A 16959-nucleotide genomic window follows, 5' to 3' on the forward strand; every position below is an offset into this window, starting at 1 on the left:
ATGAAACAAAGTGAGCAAGCTAGTTTTAAGGCATGCTTGTGAGCTCAATTGTGGTTCTGCCCCCCAGAAGCTACTTGTGGAAGTAGAAGATGGGAGTAGAGTGGTAGTTGTAAGTGGATCTCAGCAAAGAAAAGCTGGATATTCCCAGTTTCCAAGGAGGGATTAAGATCTTACTTCTAATGAAGGAAGATGAAATAGAGATAAAGGGAACTTGAGATGATGATTTCCAGGAATGTGGGATTTTGTCCCCAAAGAACCCTCAAACTAACAGGAGTCTCGTATTTGATAATAGTCAGTTAAGCATTTTTGTGTTCTTTCTCCATTCTGCTTTAATGCTTTAGTGTTCAAAAACCTTAACAAGAATGTAAGGCACTATCATCTCTAAAGAAAGACAAGGGTAGAACTCCCATTCCATGGCAAGAGGCTTCTTATTTGCAGTGAGCCAGACTTTGGAACAGAGGATAATCCCCAAAGTTAAATCAGGTTGAGACTTTTGATTTTTATGTTGGAATTGAGCCTTTCAATTAGTGAATAAACTGCATTACAACTGAATGTGACTATATAACTTCATTATCTAACTATATTTAGAAATCCTGGGAACTGTCCAAGTTTCTTAAAGTAGCATTTTATAACCTTATGTTTTTTAAGCCTTTAAATTCAACCTAAAAATCTTATAAACTTTTTAATAACAACTCAAATTGAAAAGACTAAATGCTTTAGTCAGCTACATTTCAAACTTGGGCAGGGCACCTGGCTGGTACAGTTGGTTCGACATCCGACTCTTGGTTTCCACTCAGGTTGTGATCAGGGTCGTGGGATCAAGCCCAGTGTTGGGCTCTGCATTTAACATGGATTCTACTTGGGATTCATTCTCCCTCTTGCTCTACCCCTCCGCCTATCCCTTGCACATGGCACACACGTTCTCTTTCTCTAAAATAAATAAACTTAAAAAAAAAAACTTGTTTAAATTCACTTAATTTAAAATTGTATTTATAATTTTAATATATTCATCTTTATTCCAGGACTTCAGATACCTGACTTAAAAAATAAAACTTTCTCAATACTTAAAAAATTTGTATAAACTTATTAAACTTAAAACTAGCAACTCCCAAGTCCTTAGAAAAATTCCAATAATATTTGTAAACTGAGATGCCTTGGTGGCTCAGTGGTTGAACATCTGCGTTCAGCTCAGGCCATGCATGATCCTGGAGTCCCACATTGGGCTCCCTGCGTGGAGCCTGCTTCTCTCTCTTCCTTTGTCTGCCTCTCTCTGTGTGTGTCTGTCATGAATAAATTTTTTTAAAAAAAATCGTTAAAAAAATTTGTAAACTTGGCTAAATTATTCTATTTTTCAACTAAAAAGCCTAAGTCCACAAATTGCACGGTTAATAATTTATGTATATTATACATATTATTGTATCATGTAAAATTGTATTTTAAATTATAGTTTTGAAGCTAATATACCAAGAGTCTACAGTGTATCAGATTCTCTTAAACATTATTACTACTCTAATAAATATATATTGTTCCCAAATATAACTTTGAAGTAGTAAAACCACAGTTTTAATTTACTCCTTTTTTCCTCAATTAATTTTAATTTTTCCTGTGGTGAGAACATTTAAGCAATAGTTTGAAAAACAGTAGTTTGGTGTAAGAACCTCAAGTGTCCCCAGATCAGGGACCTGAGATTATTTATGGGAGAGAAGTTTCTGACCCACTTGATTTTCACCTATCCAGTTGTGGATATCTTGAGCTGTTTTGTTTTTCTAAATTACAGTTATACACAATGTGAAAGTAAAGTGCTTCTTACACCTTTCGATACTCTATTTATATCTTACTCTATATCTTCTTCTTCGGAGTTGCTCAAGAACCTTCTGACCTGTTCTAGAGTGAACTGGCTGGTGGCCCTGCTTGCAAGGTTCTCATTCTGGGTATTTCTTTTGTTGCTATCTTGCATTGGATCCCATTTCCTGGTTTCCCTCTTTCTGTTTCCTAGTATACTGTCTGATTTTATTGGAATATGTCTTCTATTAGTTTCCTGAGACAAGGAGACATCGAATGTAAAGTTTTTGAGATCTTGAATGTTTAAGATAGTTTTATTCAACTTCTGAGTTGGGAAATTTGTGTTTGTTAATATCACATTTTAGTTTGGAAATTATTATCCCTCAAGAATTTGAAGCATTACCCCCCTTTTTTGCTAGTCTTCTTACCCCCTACTCCAACCCCCCAGCTTCCAATGTTAGGGGAAAAAAAAAAGTTTGTTTGAATTACTAATCTTTGATATGAAACTGGCTTATTTTTTTCTGGAAGCTTTTAGAGGCCTCTTTTTGTTTGTTTCCAGGATTGTAAAATTTTACAAGATTCTGTGCCCAGTTGGTAAAAGAAAGCTGGAGGGTCTCAGGGCATACTTTTAGTTCACTCTCATTTTTAGTTTGTTCTCACTTGTGTCCCCTATATCAGATACCCTGTGTTTCATGTATTTCAGATAGAAAGTCTCTGGTCTTCTGCCCTGCTATAGGAGAAAAGGTTACTTGCCTGTAACCAGTGAGAGAAGGGTCTAAATTTTAACAAATCCGTCTATTCATACCCAAATTCTTGAGATTATCGTCACCAGTTTTGAGATTGATGCTGGCAACGATCTAAGAACTTTTTAGCTTTCTCCCCTTAAGCTTAAGATTCACTTTACTGAGCTCTGTTGAGTCACTTACTGAACTTCTGTTTTTCTGGCTTCCAAAATCCAGTGGTCTTTATCCTTGTGAATTTATACTTTTTTTTTTCTTTTTAATACTTTGTCATTTTAGTGTGTGATTGAGAAGGATGAGGTAAATGCCCATTCAGTCTCTCCAGTCTTTAAACAAGTGCTGTCAATTTTTTCTGGGATAAGGAACAAGTTCATACTCTTCATAGATGATAAATCATTTCTGGATTCAACATAAACGCTTAGATAATTTTTCTTTTACTTGAAAACTTGTATCCTTCAAAAGATACAGCTAATTTCCTTTTGTGATTTATAGGATTTAATTTTTCATTTCTTTACATAATCTAAGATTTTCCTATCTGATTCTAAAGGTACTTTAATACTTTCTTATAGGCATATGTGTATCCTTATATAGATCTTATATCTGATTTTAAATCTCTCTCTCTGTCCTCCCTACTGTATTCTTCCTCTCTGATTTAACAAGAACTATAGATATATATCAGGTCTTACATCTTCTGGCTCTGTAAGTAATGTATTAGTTTCTTCTTGCTGCTATAACCACAAATATAGTTACTTAAAATAAAACAAATTTATTATTTTATAATTATCGAGGTGCAAAATTAGATTTCCCTAGACTAAAATTGAGAGTGAGTAGGACTGTGGTCCCTTTAGAAGCTCTCATGAAGGATGTGCTGCTTTGCTTTTTCCAGCATTTGGAGACTGCCATCATTCCTTGCCTTGTAGCCCTAGACTGCCCTCACATCACTGATCTCTGCTTCCCTGACTCTCCTCCGCCTTTAACTTCTAAGGTCTCTTTTCAGTGAATTGGCCCACCTAGATAATGGAGGATATAATCTCCTCATCTCAAAACCTTCAATCACAGCTTGTAATGTCTCTTTTGCCATGTAAAATTCAGGGAATTTGGATATGGAGAGTTTTTTGGGGGGCATAATTTTGCCTTCTACAAGTGATAACCCTAAAATGATTCTACTGACACTACTCAAGCTAGAAAAATATATCATTGGCTTGTTTTTCAAGAGTACCCTCTAACCTTATTTTTATCATAAGGTTGATTCTTCAGTATTGTCCAGTTAGTACAATTCCTTCTATCATTCTCTTACTGAATCCTTTCTAAAGCAATGACTTAGCTATGAATTGTCATGTACAAAGCCTATTCTATAGGTTAAAATAATTTGATGTAATGAGAAAAGCACTATAATTGAGGTCTGGGTTTTAAACTCATGGAAAAGCAGATAACATAAATCAGTGTAGAAGACAGACTAAAGATAAATGGCTAGTACATACAGCTAGCTTAGGCTTAGAATGCCTTTAGACACATTTGAGACAGATATTTTTAAAAGCCTTTAACAAAACTGAAGGCTGCAGGCTACAAGTTTGGATGTCTGATTAGGTAATAGTTGATCTTCAGGTATATCAAGTACTAAAATACTTCATCTACATTTCAGAAAATCCATGTTGTCTTTTCAAGTATTTGTTTTCTCACAAAAATTTATTTACCACTGTTCCCATAAAGATTATTTACTTTGTGGAGTAAACCACAAAACTCCATTTACTTCTGGAGTACACCATAGTAGTTTTTGAAAGTTTTCACATGTATAGGGACACCTGGGTAGCTCAATGGTTGAGTGGCTGACTTTGGCTCAGGGCGTGATCCCAGAGTCCTGGGATCGAGTCCCACATGGGGCTTCCTACATGGAGCCTCCTTCTCCCTCTGCCTATGTCTCTGCTTCTCTCTCTCTGTGAGTCTCATTAATAAATAAAATCTTTAAAAAACAAAGTTTTCATGTATATATATGTATATATGTCCCTGAATAACTTAACCTGTGACAATTGATAGGGATTTCACTATCTAGTTAGCTAGAGAGGTAAGTCCAAAATTAAGTGGTGTGATAAAGGATTGTACTAGAGATATGAAATACATGAAGGAGCAATTGATTTTGCTTTAAGTTAGGAATTTGGAGAGGTGGTCAGCTAGTGCTTTTTAGAAGTGGATGACATTTGAAGAATTCTCCAGGAGAAGTAGTATTCACTATTTAACTTATTTGAAAAAATAATGATGCTTATTTCATTTTATTTTCATGATTTTTTCCCCTAGATTTTGTCCACAACTGCTTGTGGAAAAGATGGCTGATATTAACCTCAGAGAAATAACCTTAATAGTAGGTGTGGTTACTGCCTGCTACTGGAACAGCCTCTTTTGTGGTTTTGTTTTTGATGATGTTTCAGCAATACTGGATAATAAAGACCTGCATCCATCTACACCTTTAAAAACTTTATTTCAGAATGACTTCTGGGGAACCCCTATGTCTGAGGTAAATAGTTATTTGTGGCTCATGTGTATCTTAGATTTTAAAATATTCTGGCAGTTTATTAATTATCCTAATTCTTTTTTTTATCAGCATTGTCATCATAGATAGCACTTCTGAATTTGTTTCCCTAAAATGTATGTGTTAGATAGGAAGTAGAAGATGCAATTATTTTCCTTAAAGCAGTACATGATTCTTTTCTTGGTTGCGTACTTTCATTTAATCGTTTTAAAAACCATATATGTGTGTGAAAACCAAGTGTGTTAGAATAGCAATAAGTGTAAACAAATCTATTTCTTGGTATCTTTTTTTTTCATGATATAGGCAAAAGCAAGGGCTACTTATATATTTAACCATCTATAAACTTGTGATTTCAATATAAATAGATTGGACTTTAAAGGTATTTAGTTTTTTCTGCAGAAAAATTTAAATTTGTAGCATATTTCTTAATAGTTATTTTAATTTTATACTGAGAATCCAAAAGTTTAGTTAATTTTTATGAGGATGTTTTTATTTTGCCAGTAAATTTATTTTGAAGGTCACTGTTAAACTGTTTGGGATTAAACCCTTGTCAGTTTGGGATCACATAGATTGGATCACACTGTCCTATTATATAATAGCTGTATGAAATGGGTGAGAATATATCTTTTTAGGTGGCAAGATGTATAAAGGATCTGATCCATAAAGGAATAATACCTGGAAGATAAATAAATGAATTTATCTATAGTTCCTGGTGCATAATTGTTGAACCGTAACATAATACTCTTGTAGTTTGTCAGCTGTCATTTGTGGTCCCTTTCTGCATTCTTTTTTTTTTTTTTTTTTTTTTTTTTTTAAGATTTATTTATTTATTCATGGGAGACAGAGAGAGAGGCAGAGACAGGCAGAGGGAGGAGCAGGCTCTCCGCAGGGAGCCCAATCTGGGACTGGATCCCAGATCCTGGGATCACTGAGCCGAAGGCAAACACCCAACCTGAGCTACCCAGGCGTCCCTGCATTCTTTTAATACAGAAGCTTCTCAAGGGTGGGGATGAAATCTATATTTTCTCTAGGCACAAGCACATAAGAAGTATTTTTTTCTTGTTAAATAGACAATTTATTTTCTTGTAATTTTCCTATTTTCAACCAATTCTAGCCTTTAAAAGAAGTAAATATTTGATAATGAGAAAAAATGTGATTCTATAATAAGGTACATTATCTTCTAGGCAATTTATTTCCTTCGACCCCTACACTTTATCCCCAGGGACTCTTAGAAATAATATGTCTATTTCCCCAATTTAAGCTAGTATCTGCTGTGAATTTAATCATGACATTGAGATTTTAAACTAAAAGATTAGCTGACCAGATTAAAGGTCTCATGAAAGTTATACCATTGTCAATGCTATGTTTTGTGACTTCCTCAGCTTACAGATTGAAAATTTTATTCAGAGCACCTATAAGTGGACACACTAAGTAAAATACTCAGTGAATGAACAGATCTAAGGTACAGTATATACGGTGCCTAATATGCCTGTTTTCTGATGGGCATATTCTCTTCCTATAGGGAAATGTGCCATTAAGGAAAAATTATTCTGAATAGTATATAGATATTACAAGTTTTCTTGATAGCCCTGGAATTAGCACATTCAAAGATCTAATGGTTGATGTCATCAAGTAATGATAGCCTGGAAGCCTATCTGTGAGTGCCCAACCCTTCATAAGGATTTTTGTGCCAGTGCAAATCTTAAAGACATATTTTGGGCTTAAGACCTACTCCTGAGCTGTATGAATACTGGCATAGTAGGGGATCTTTGAACTCCTCTGGGCCTCTTAGTGTTTAGAATATCTCTTTAGTAAGCCCATTCTTTAGATATGTAATATTGTTTTTGAATGATGGATGATAAGTCTAGCATTAGAATCTCCCCAAGTTGGGCAGCCCGGGTGGCTCAGCAGTTTAGCGCCGCCTTCAGTGCAGGGCGTGATCCCGGAGACCGGGGATCAAGTCCCATGTCAGGCTCCCTGAATGGAGCCTGCTTCTCTCTCTCTCTCTTTCTCTCTGTGTCATGAATACATAATTATGTATACATTATGTATCTGAATACATAAATACACGCATACATATTGCATAAATGTGAATAATTATGTAAGTACATACCAGATTTATTGTATATGTTATGAATAAATAAATACATAATTATGAATACAAAATCTTTTTTAAAAAAAATCTGCCTGGGTTACTTAAAATATTACTAAGGCTCTACTCAAATCTGTTACTTATAGTTATCTCAGAATGGGGTGTGGGCATCAATATTTTTGTCTTGTTCCTTTTCTGTGCGTTTGCTTTTTTATTGTTCTTGTGGGACTTAGGGAGGACAAGTAGAAGATTGTGCTTTTTCTCTTTTCTTAAATTACTCAAGTGATTCTCTGGCATAGCCGTGGTTGAGAACCACTGAGCTGTAATGAGCCATCTCTTCTGGCATTTGGCCTATGAAATATCTTTGCAAATATTCTATCTCCCTGTGTTTTGCCACCCCTGTGTGGAGATTCGCATTAACAGAGAACTATTAGCTTATTCATTATATTCATGCTTATGTTTCTATTGCCGACTAATACTGTGGATAATTAGGTTTTTTCTTTAATATACCTGAACTTTATAATTTGTATTGTTTTGTTTGTAATAGAACTAGCTATTTTACTGTATTCTCACAGAGTAATCTACAGTTCTCTATTACCCTGATGATTATTTCTCACAGTGGAGTCTTAGATTACTAATTAATTGTGTGAATAATTAGTTATGGTAATAATCTATTTTTTAATTGGCCATTACCTGTGACTGTGCATCTAGTAGACCTAACAAAGCAATTATATATATTGCAATTAAAAATAACCTATTCCTGCACTTTCAGACTTCATCCTTTCAACTGGTAAATGTGTCCCAGTGGAACTACAGTAACATTTCAGGCAATCAGAGGATTTCCAGAACCATTTTTCCCTTTTGGATACACATCATGTCAGCTCAGTATAGTGCCTTAAAAATAATTTTGTATGCCTGAGCTAAATCAAATGATGTACAGAAATTAAGCAGCAAAGAACATTTTGGGTAGACAACACTCATGGCATGTTTATTCAATACAGAGATATTAAATAAAATGTTTCTGTTTTCAAATTGAGAAATGTTTGTTCCTTGTGGTTCTTAATGTTCCCTTGTAGAGATGAACAGGCTTGAGTTCTACACCTGTAATACCGGAGTTATAGCAAACTATAGTAAGAAATATGAGAGAAAAGAGGCTGAGCGTGAATGCCCTTCCATAAAATTTTGAAAAGTAACTGTGATAATATTTTATGTGTTTTGACTTGTATATTTTATTCTTAAATCTGGTTTTATTTTTGTCTTACAGTAAAAATATTTCTAGTTAAATAGAACTTCTAGTTTGTAAAGAAATTTGGCAACTTTTTTTTTTTTTTAATTTTATTTATGATAGTCACAGAGAGAGAGAGAGAGAGGCAGAGACATAGGCAGAGGGAGAAGCAGGCTCCATGCACCGGGAGCCCGACGTGGGATTCGATCCCGGGTCTCCCGGATCACGCCCTGGGCCAAAGGCAGGCGCTAAACCGCTGCGCCACCCAGGGATCCCGAAATTTGGCAACTTTACATAAAATTTGATTTATTGCCAGAAGAGACTACCATAACAAAGATATCTATTCTCTTATTCTAAGAAAGTTTTTATTTTTGTATTCTCTGTGTAGTATTTGGGCATTTGTTTGGTTTAATATATTCAGGTTTATATATTATGAAGCTATTTTTCATAAAACTTTTGAGTCTCCACTATTAAAACTGAGCTGGTAAATATTCTGTTCTTATATTTTCAAGGATCTGGCCAGCAGTTATATAAATGCTTGTATTAGTAGATTGGAAGGTAGGATTTGGAGAAAATTCTGTGTTCTAATTTGACCAATGCTACTATTGTCTTGCTTTATTATTTCTTAAAATCTGTATGTTGAAGAGGAGTTAATAGATATTCTTCCTCTGCTGTTGATTCTTTAAACACTGTATTTCATGGTGGAAATTGCCTTGTTTTGGGACAACGGAAATGGGAAAACATAGATTATAAAGCTATCTTTTATGTTTGTGTTATCCTTGCAGCATTTTGTTATTTTATTGCTATATCTCAGCCAAACGTAGATAGTTTCAATAGTAAATGCACAGATTAGTTTTATATGCCCTGAAGGACCATGGTATTTTAATGATGATGATTGTTTTTTTCCTTTTAGGAGAGAAGCCACAAGTCCTACCGTCCCTTAACTGTATTGACATTTCGCTTAAATTATCTGTTTAGTGAACTGAAACCAATGTCCTATCATCTCCTAAATATGATTTTTCATGCTGTAGTTAGTGTGATATTTCTTAAAGTCTGCAAACTTTTTCTGGACAACAGGAGTAGTATGATTGCTTCTTTACTTTTTGCAGTGCACCCAATACACACAGAAGCCGTAAGTAAAATAGTAAATCAGTGTTTTCTTTCTTTTTCTTTTTCTTTTTTATTTTTATTTATTTATTTTTTAAAAGATTTATTTGTTTATGATAGACATAGAGAGGCAGAGACACAGGAGGAGGGAGAGGCAGGCTTCATGCCGGGAGCCTGACGTAGGACTCAATCCCGGAACTCCAGGATTGTGCCCTGGGCCAAAGGCAGGCGCTTAACCACTGAGCCACCCAGGGATCCCCTCTTTTTTTTTTTTTTTTTTTTTTTTTTTTTTTTTTTTTTTTTAAACAAAGCATGCATGGTGATTATAATGGTTTATTTTAAGAAAAAAAATTAACCATGGCTTTCATTAAAATATTTGAAGATTTTAAAATTATTATAGAAGTCTTAACATCTGATGTACAGAGTCTGGCTTCCTACTATATATAATTTTTAAATTTTAAAATTTGAAACAAACATTATTTAAGGACATAAGATACTGCTCAAGATGAGTAATGTAAAGTATAAATGAATACAGTTCTTTGCTAATTGTTTTTTTATTAATACAGATTTAAAACATTTGTCAAGTTTGCAGTGTATTTCAAAGAACAGAAAATAAGACAAATTTAAGTAAAAGATGAAAATATATCAAAATACGGGCAGCCCGGGTGGGTCAGCGGTTTAACACAGCCTTCAGCCCCGGGCCTGATCCTGGAGACCCAGGATCAAGTCCCACATCGGGCTCCCTGCATGGAGCCTGCTTCTCCCTCTGCATGTGTCTCTGCCTCTCTGTGTGTGTCTCGTGAATAAATAAATAAAATCTTAAAAAAAAAGAAAATATATCAAAATATATGTAAACAGAAACAGACATCCTAACCAATGATGATACTCAGTACTTACCTATTGTCTGTTGCCACATTTCAAAATTGTGAGCTGCCTCTGCTGTTGCCAATATATCTATTAGCCCCCACCTACCAAGACATACTTAAATTATAACTTTATTTTTCTTGATAATCTTGAAACCCCCAACAGAGCAAACAGGGCTCTGTTCAATTGCTTTGTTACAAGCTTTCAGTTGTAAGCAAAAATGTGTGTGTTTAAACACTGCCTGCTTAAATAGTTGTGTGTATATTGAAAGGGGTTTGTGTATCTCCCACTGTCTTGAACCTTTTTATGTCTAGTTGAACATTTTTCCATACATTTACAAAAATGATAGGTTATTTTAAATTTTGCAGTGAGTTCAGAATATAGAAGTTTGAGGGTTTTATATTTAAATTTTTAGAATTTAAAAAAGGACTTTTTAAAGATATTTACTTGAGAAAGAGATGGATAGAGCACAAGCAGGGAGAGAGGCACAGGGAGCGGGCAGGCAGACTCTCTATTGAGCAGCCCCCCTCCCAGTGCAGGGCTCAATCCCAAGACCCTGAGATCATGACCTGAACCGAAATCAGACAAATAGAACTGACTGAGCCATCCAGGCATTTTTTTAAGTGGAATTTTTAAAGTTAATTATCTTGAGTTTACACATTTATTATAATAGAACTTACTGAATTTATGATATTTTTATATTTTAAAGATTCTTGTATTTTAAGAGAATATGTAGGAGCTTAGATTTTTTTTAAAATTGTAACTATTCTAGATATTGTACTAATGTAAAATGTTACTGTTGAGGGCAGTTGGGTAAACAGTACACAGGACTTCTCTGTGTACGTATTTTTGCAACTTCTGTGAGTCTATAATTGCTTCAAAATAATAATTGTTACAGTCACTGGTAAATTTATTTTTATGGAAGATATACAAATTCACCACATGAGGGCAGTCAAAGAATGTCTAAGAAAATGAAATGTGTGCTTGCAAAATTACGGCAATTTGATTTCTAAAGTGCTATTCCTATTACATATGGTAGTTAAATTTTCAAGAGGCTTTTCATAAATATGAACTCCCTTTCCTTTTAGGTAACAGGTGTTGTAGGAAGAGCAGAACTTTTGTCATCCATCTTTTTTCTAGCTGCATTTTTGTCATACACCAAATCAAAAGGACCAGATAATTCCATAGGTGAGTGTCTAACCTTTAATTTTTTCTCTATACCTATAAATTTTGATCAAGTAGTTTTTATTTACTCCATTTTTTATAAAACATATGCCACACTTGAGTTTATATTTTATACTACTTTATGTAAGGATATATGAACATGGTATGCAACACTGTCAACATTAAAAAATTTTTTGCATGTAATTTTCATTTTATCATGACTAACAGATTCTGTATGATTTAACTTGAAAAAATTTACCTGGAGTATAGCAGTTTAAGAGTCATTCTTAGTTCCATGTGCTGTTACCTATAAATGATACAAGTGCCAATACTTCAGTTGTCTTTCTATAATAACACCTGTGAAGGCTGTGAATTGTATTGTTTAGGTAAAGTTGAAAGTATGTTAAACTTTTATTGCGTGTTGATAATAGTTCAGCTGTTTATTGAGTCCCCACTATGTGACCCACCCTGCAAAATGCTTTGTACGAATTAGGTCATTAATCCTACTCATGCCAGGTATTAATAGATAAATTCCGGGCAATAAAAATTATTTTTTAGAAGGAACAATGGGCCTGAAAGAGGTTTTACATAATGGTTCCCTGTATTTGGCTGATATAAAATTTAACAAGTTTTTTTCCTACATTCTTAGAGAATTTTCTCACTGTAGACTGAAAGAACTGATGATAAGGAACCTAATTTTATATTAATGTAAACTAACGTTCAAGAAGTAAGTGATTTAGCCAAACACTTCAGTGTCTTTTTGGATTTGTAATATGGATGGATTTCTATTTCCATTTCCTAGAATGGTTCCTATTACATATCTGTTCATTACATATCTGTTAAGCAGATGACCAAGTGAATGATTAAATTCTAATTAAAAAGATGCTGAACCTGGGATCCCTGGGTGGCGCAGCGGTTTAGCGCTGCCTTTGGCCCAGGGCGCGATCCTGGAGACCCAGGATCGAATCCCACGTCGGGCTCCCAGTGCATGGAGCCTGCTTCTCCCTCTGCCTATGTCTCTGCCTCTCTCTCACTCACTGTGTGACTATCATAAATAAATAAATAAAAATTTAAAAAAAAGATGCTGAACCTACTTTTGAAACTTTATCCTCTTAATTCCAATAATACTTCATATTCCATGGGACATAATTTTACACTTGAGGCCATAAACATCATTTTGTCATCATCTTTGTATTCACTATTTTATCCAATGTATGCTGTCCTGTGTAAAGGTTTTCAATATGTAATTATTTGGTCACTTTAGATTCTAGGCAATTCATTACCCATTCCCCCACCCCCTTTTATTTTTAAACAATCCACCTCAGGGCCTTTGTTCTTTTCCATTAGTTTGGGTTTCTGCTCAAATGTCATCAGTATACTATTCATCTTCTCCATTCCTTTCTATTTCCTTTTACCTTCTAATTTTCCTCATAACACTTAGGTCATCATTTAACAAATTATTTGACTATTTTTTACTTAACTATCTATTATCTCTCTCCCCTACAAAATGTAGTAGATACTTAAAATAACCGAATATGTGATTGCTGGAGGTTTGTATCTTTACACATGTAAAATCAGTTTAGAAACCTATATTTTGAACTTGGAATGGATTTTAATGATTGAAATTAAGTCTATAAAATCAGAGTCTATGTTCATACAGTAATAAAGTCACCAAAAGTTGAAGAACTGAAGTGACTGGTTTCAATAAACCTCTTGCCTTTTTTAGAGCTATTGGTTGCTTAGATTGAATCCAACATTGCAGAGGGCAAATGTTTGCTTTTTGTCTTTAGTGGGAATTACAAACTAGTAAGAATCTCTGAATTTAACATCAGAACAACCAAGTTAAGAGTTATGATTTCCTTATTATGCATGACTATTTCATTTTTAGACCTTCAGAATTCTTGCCTCTGGGCACCTGGGTGGCTCAGTTGGTTATGCTTTTGCCTTCAGCACAGGTCTTGATTGGAATCCACCCCGCATGGGCTCTTTGCTCAGAGGGGAGCCTGCTTCTCCCTTCCCCTCTGCCTGCTGCTCCCCCTCACTATCACATGTGCCCTTTCTCTCTCTCTCTCTCTCTCTCTCTCAATTTCTCTCTGTCAAATAAAATCTTAAAAAATTATTTCCTCACCTTAAAAATGGGTATATCTACCCTTATATCCCATTGGAGTGATTTTGAGACTCAATGAAATAATTCATGTTAAACTTGGTTATTATATAGACTGATATATATATTTTTAAATGTCTTTTCAAGGCCATTTCCCACCTGTTTTTATTATATTCATACTCATCCAGCCATACTCTATATCATTCATTTACCAAGCTTATTCCCTCCTCTCCTCCTTTATTCATGCATACCTTTTTTCCATGTCCTCTATATCTTTGAGGTTCAACTTTAGGTTCAGCTTGTTTTGTAAATAATGATCTACTGGGGGTCCCTGGGTGGCGCAGCGGTTTGGCGCCTGCCTTTGGCCCAGGGCGCGATCCTGGAGACCCGGGATTGAGTCCCACATCGGGCTCCCGGTGCATGGAGCCTGCTTCTCCCTCTGCCTATGTCTCTGCCTCTCTCTCTCTCTCTCTATCATAAAGAAATTTTTAAAAAAATTTTTAGAAAATGAATAAAATCTTTAAAAAAATGATCTACTGATTTGTTTACCTATATGAATTTTTTATTGAGGTTAGCATAATTTGGTCCTTGGTATAATCTCCTATTTGTGGTTTTAAGTAGAACATGAGGTTTTTTTGTATTTTGTTTTTGAGAAAAGGAATACTGTTATACAGAGTATCTCCAATTGTATTTCAGTGTTTTTTTGAGTTGCTTTTCTTTTAGTAATTTTAATTTATAGAGTATTTTAAATTTGAAAACAATTTAAAAAGTAAATGAATTTCTGTATTAAGCCCAATGACAAAAGAAAATCTATTAAGTTCATAAATTGTTTTTTCTTTTATTTATACCTGGAATTAAGTCAATTATTTGAGTTTTTACTTTAAGGTTCTTAATAAACAAACTTGAGGTCACACATTCATACCACAATGTCTCTTTTAAATTGGAAAAGAATTGAAGATCCTATTTTCCAGTAGGAAAACTAAAACTCAGAAAAGTTGCCCAAGGTCACAAAGCAGGTTAGTAGTAGATCCAGAATTACTCTCACAATTTATTCTTCTTTAATCAAATTATTACTACTAACTAGAGACATTTGCTTAACGTTGATGAAGTAGGTTTTCTGTTTAAATAGAACTTATGAATATTCTATTGAAAATTTTTTAAAAGAATATTAAATTTTCTTTAACCTGTTTCTTTTTTTCATACTCTTTTAAATAAAATGTTAGTCTTATTTGCCCAGTAGTTTTCAGTTTCAAGTTTTAATAAGACATATAGATGTCTGTGTAGTAAAGTATTTGTCTTCATTTCAAACTGATAGTTCATTAATCACAACACTCCAGCCTATAAAGTTTCTCTTTTCCACAAAAATTTTTTGTTCAAGTTATACATCTTGATGTTTTGCTCTGCATATATAGAGGAAAAATCACAACATTTAAATACATTTTAAGATATAAAGTATAGGTGAATGGGGAAATAAAATGTAAATATAGAATCACAAGTAAAGTGTTTTAGTAATGTGTAATAGTTGTCTAACTTGCTATCTATTTATGATATTAAAATAGTGTAGTTCCATATTTTGCTGTTCTTAAATTGCAGTATGGACTCCAATTGCGTTGACAGTGGTTTTAGTTGCGATTGCAACATTGTGTAAAGAACAAGGAATAACAGTTGTGGGAATTTGCTGTGTGTATGAAGTATTTATTGCCCAGGGGGTAAGAAAAAAAATTTTTTTGTTGCTATCCTTTATCATATTCGAATTATTTTATAATAAACTTGTTTTCCAAATGTATTATTATATAAATTGGTCTGTTTACTAATAATGATACCAAAAAAATTGCAAGAAACCAGCATGTTTTGTCCTCACATCCATTGAAAATTACTTAACATTTTATAACTCGTTCATTTTTTTTAAGGACTACTCTTTGATTTTAATAATAGAATCATTAGGCAATTTGGAAATGTATACAGTACTGTTGTACAGTATACCTCATTATGGGATAAGATTATTGGGCTCAGTTTTATTTATCATCGGTTCCATAAATTGCTCCGTATTGATTTTATAATTGTCAATTTGTATCTAATCTTGCATTTTTAAAGTACTGCATTGTTGAAAACATTGTAGTATATTGTTATTTAAAGTTTTTTTTTTTTTCCTTTTGCAGTATACTTTGCCATTATTATGTACTACTGCTGGGCAGTTTTTCCGTGGAAAGAGTAGTATTCCATTTTCTATGCTGCAGACACTAATAAAACTCATTGTTTTGATGTTCAGTACACTATTACTTGTTGTGATTAGAGTCCAGGTTATTCAGTCCCAACTTCCAGTATTCACCAGGTATGAAATTCTGATTCTTTTTTTTTTTCATTCTTCTTTCTTTCTCTTGATGTTAAGTGATTATAAGTGTTTCAAAAAGTCTTTGATTTACATTGACTTTTTTTAACAGCTTTATTGAGGTATAATTAATTTATTTAATTTATTTTTTTTAAAGATTTTATTTATTTATTTATTTATTTATTTATTTATTCATGAGAGACACAGAGAGAGAGAAAGAGAGAGAGAGGCAGAGACATAGGCAGAGGGAGAAGCAGGCTCCACACAGGGAGCCCGATGTGGGACTCGATCCTGGGACTCCAGGATCATGCCCTGGGCCAAAGGCAGGCACTAAACCACTGAGCCACCCGGGTATCCCTAAATAATTTTTGTTAAACCTGCATTTATTTACAATGTACAAATTAGTGGGTTTTGACCTATGTGTACATTCATGAAACCACCAGAATGAAAATAATGATTTTTAACTTAATTGCTTAAGTGTTGTCTTTTACATTTTAGTGATTTTTGTTCACTTGCTCTATTAATTATTGAGAGGAGGATATTAAAATCTCTGACTGATTTCTCTATTTCTCCTTGTAGTTTTATCAATTTTTCTTCATGTGTGTTAAAACTCTATTATTAAGTGCATAACATTTAGGATTGTGATGTCCTCTTGATGAATTGAATGAACCCTTTGCCTTTATTAAATGAGATTCTTTATCCCTGCTAATAGTCTTTCTCAAAAATCACTTTATTTTTTGTTAATATTACATTCTTTATCTTTTTCCATCCTTTTAATTTATCAATATATTTTATATTTAAAGTTGACTTCTTGAAGGCTACATAAAGTTGAGTCTTCCTTTTTTGTTGGGTCAGATAATATTTTTTAAATGAGATGTTTCAGGTGTTTACATTTAATGTGATTTTCACCTTGTACTATTTTTCTTTGTGACTAAAGGACTTTCTTTAACATTTTCTGTAGGTCTGCTGGTGCTAAACTATTTTAGCTTTTGTATATAAAAATACCTCCATTTTACCTTTGTTTTTGA

The 16959-nt window shown here is 33.8% G+C and overlaps 1 protein-coding gene across 9 annotated transcripts in view; it reads left to right on the forward strand.

Annotated features, from left to right (window-relative positions):
* The window catches only part of TMTC3 (transmembrane O-mannosyltransferase targeting cadherins 3), a 102287-nt gene that overhangs the window by 16953 nt on the left and 68375 nt on the right, over positions 1–16959 (forward strand). For 7 of the 9 annotated variants that reach the window (XR_013350650.1, XR_013350649.1, XR_013350648.1 and 4 more), the window contains 5 exons: positions 4815–5031; positions 9277–9495; positions 11423–11522; positions 15196–15311; positions 15762–15934. Coding sequence is in view for 6 of the 9 variants with exons in the window: in XM_077845728.1 (XP_077701854.1) it covers positions 4843–5031; positions 9277–9495; positions 11423–11522; positions 15196–15311; positions 15762–15934 (797 nt within the window). In the remaining 3 variants the exon portion in view is untranslated. The remainder of the gene's footprint in view (positions 1–4814; positions 5032–9276; positions 9496–11422; positions 11523–15195; positions 15312–15761; positions 15935–16959) is intronic. The other 2 variants (XM_077845731.1, XM_077845733.1) reach the window with 2 other exon arrangements.

This window comes from Canis aureus, chromosome 13 (assembly GCF_053574225.1).
Source record: "Canis aureus isolate CA01 chromosome 13, VMU_Caureus_v.1.0, whole genome shotgun sequence".
NCBI classification, from domain to species: domain Eukaryota; kingdom Metazoa; phylum Chordata; class Mammalia; order Carnivora; family Canidae; genus Canis; species Canis aureus.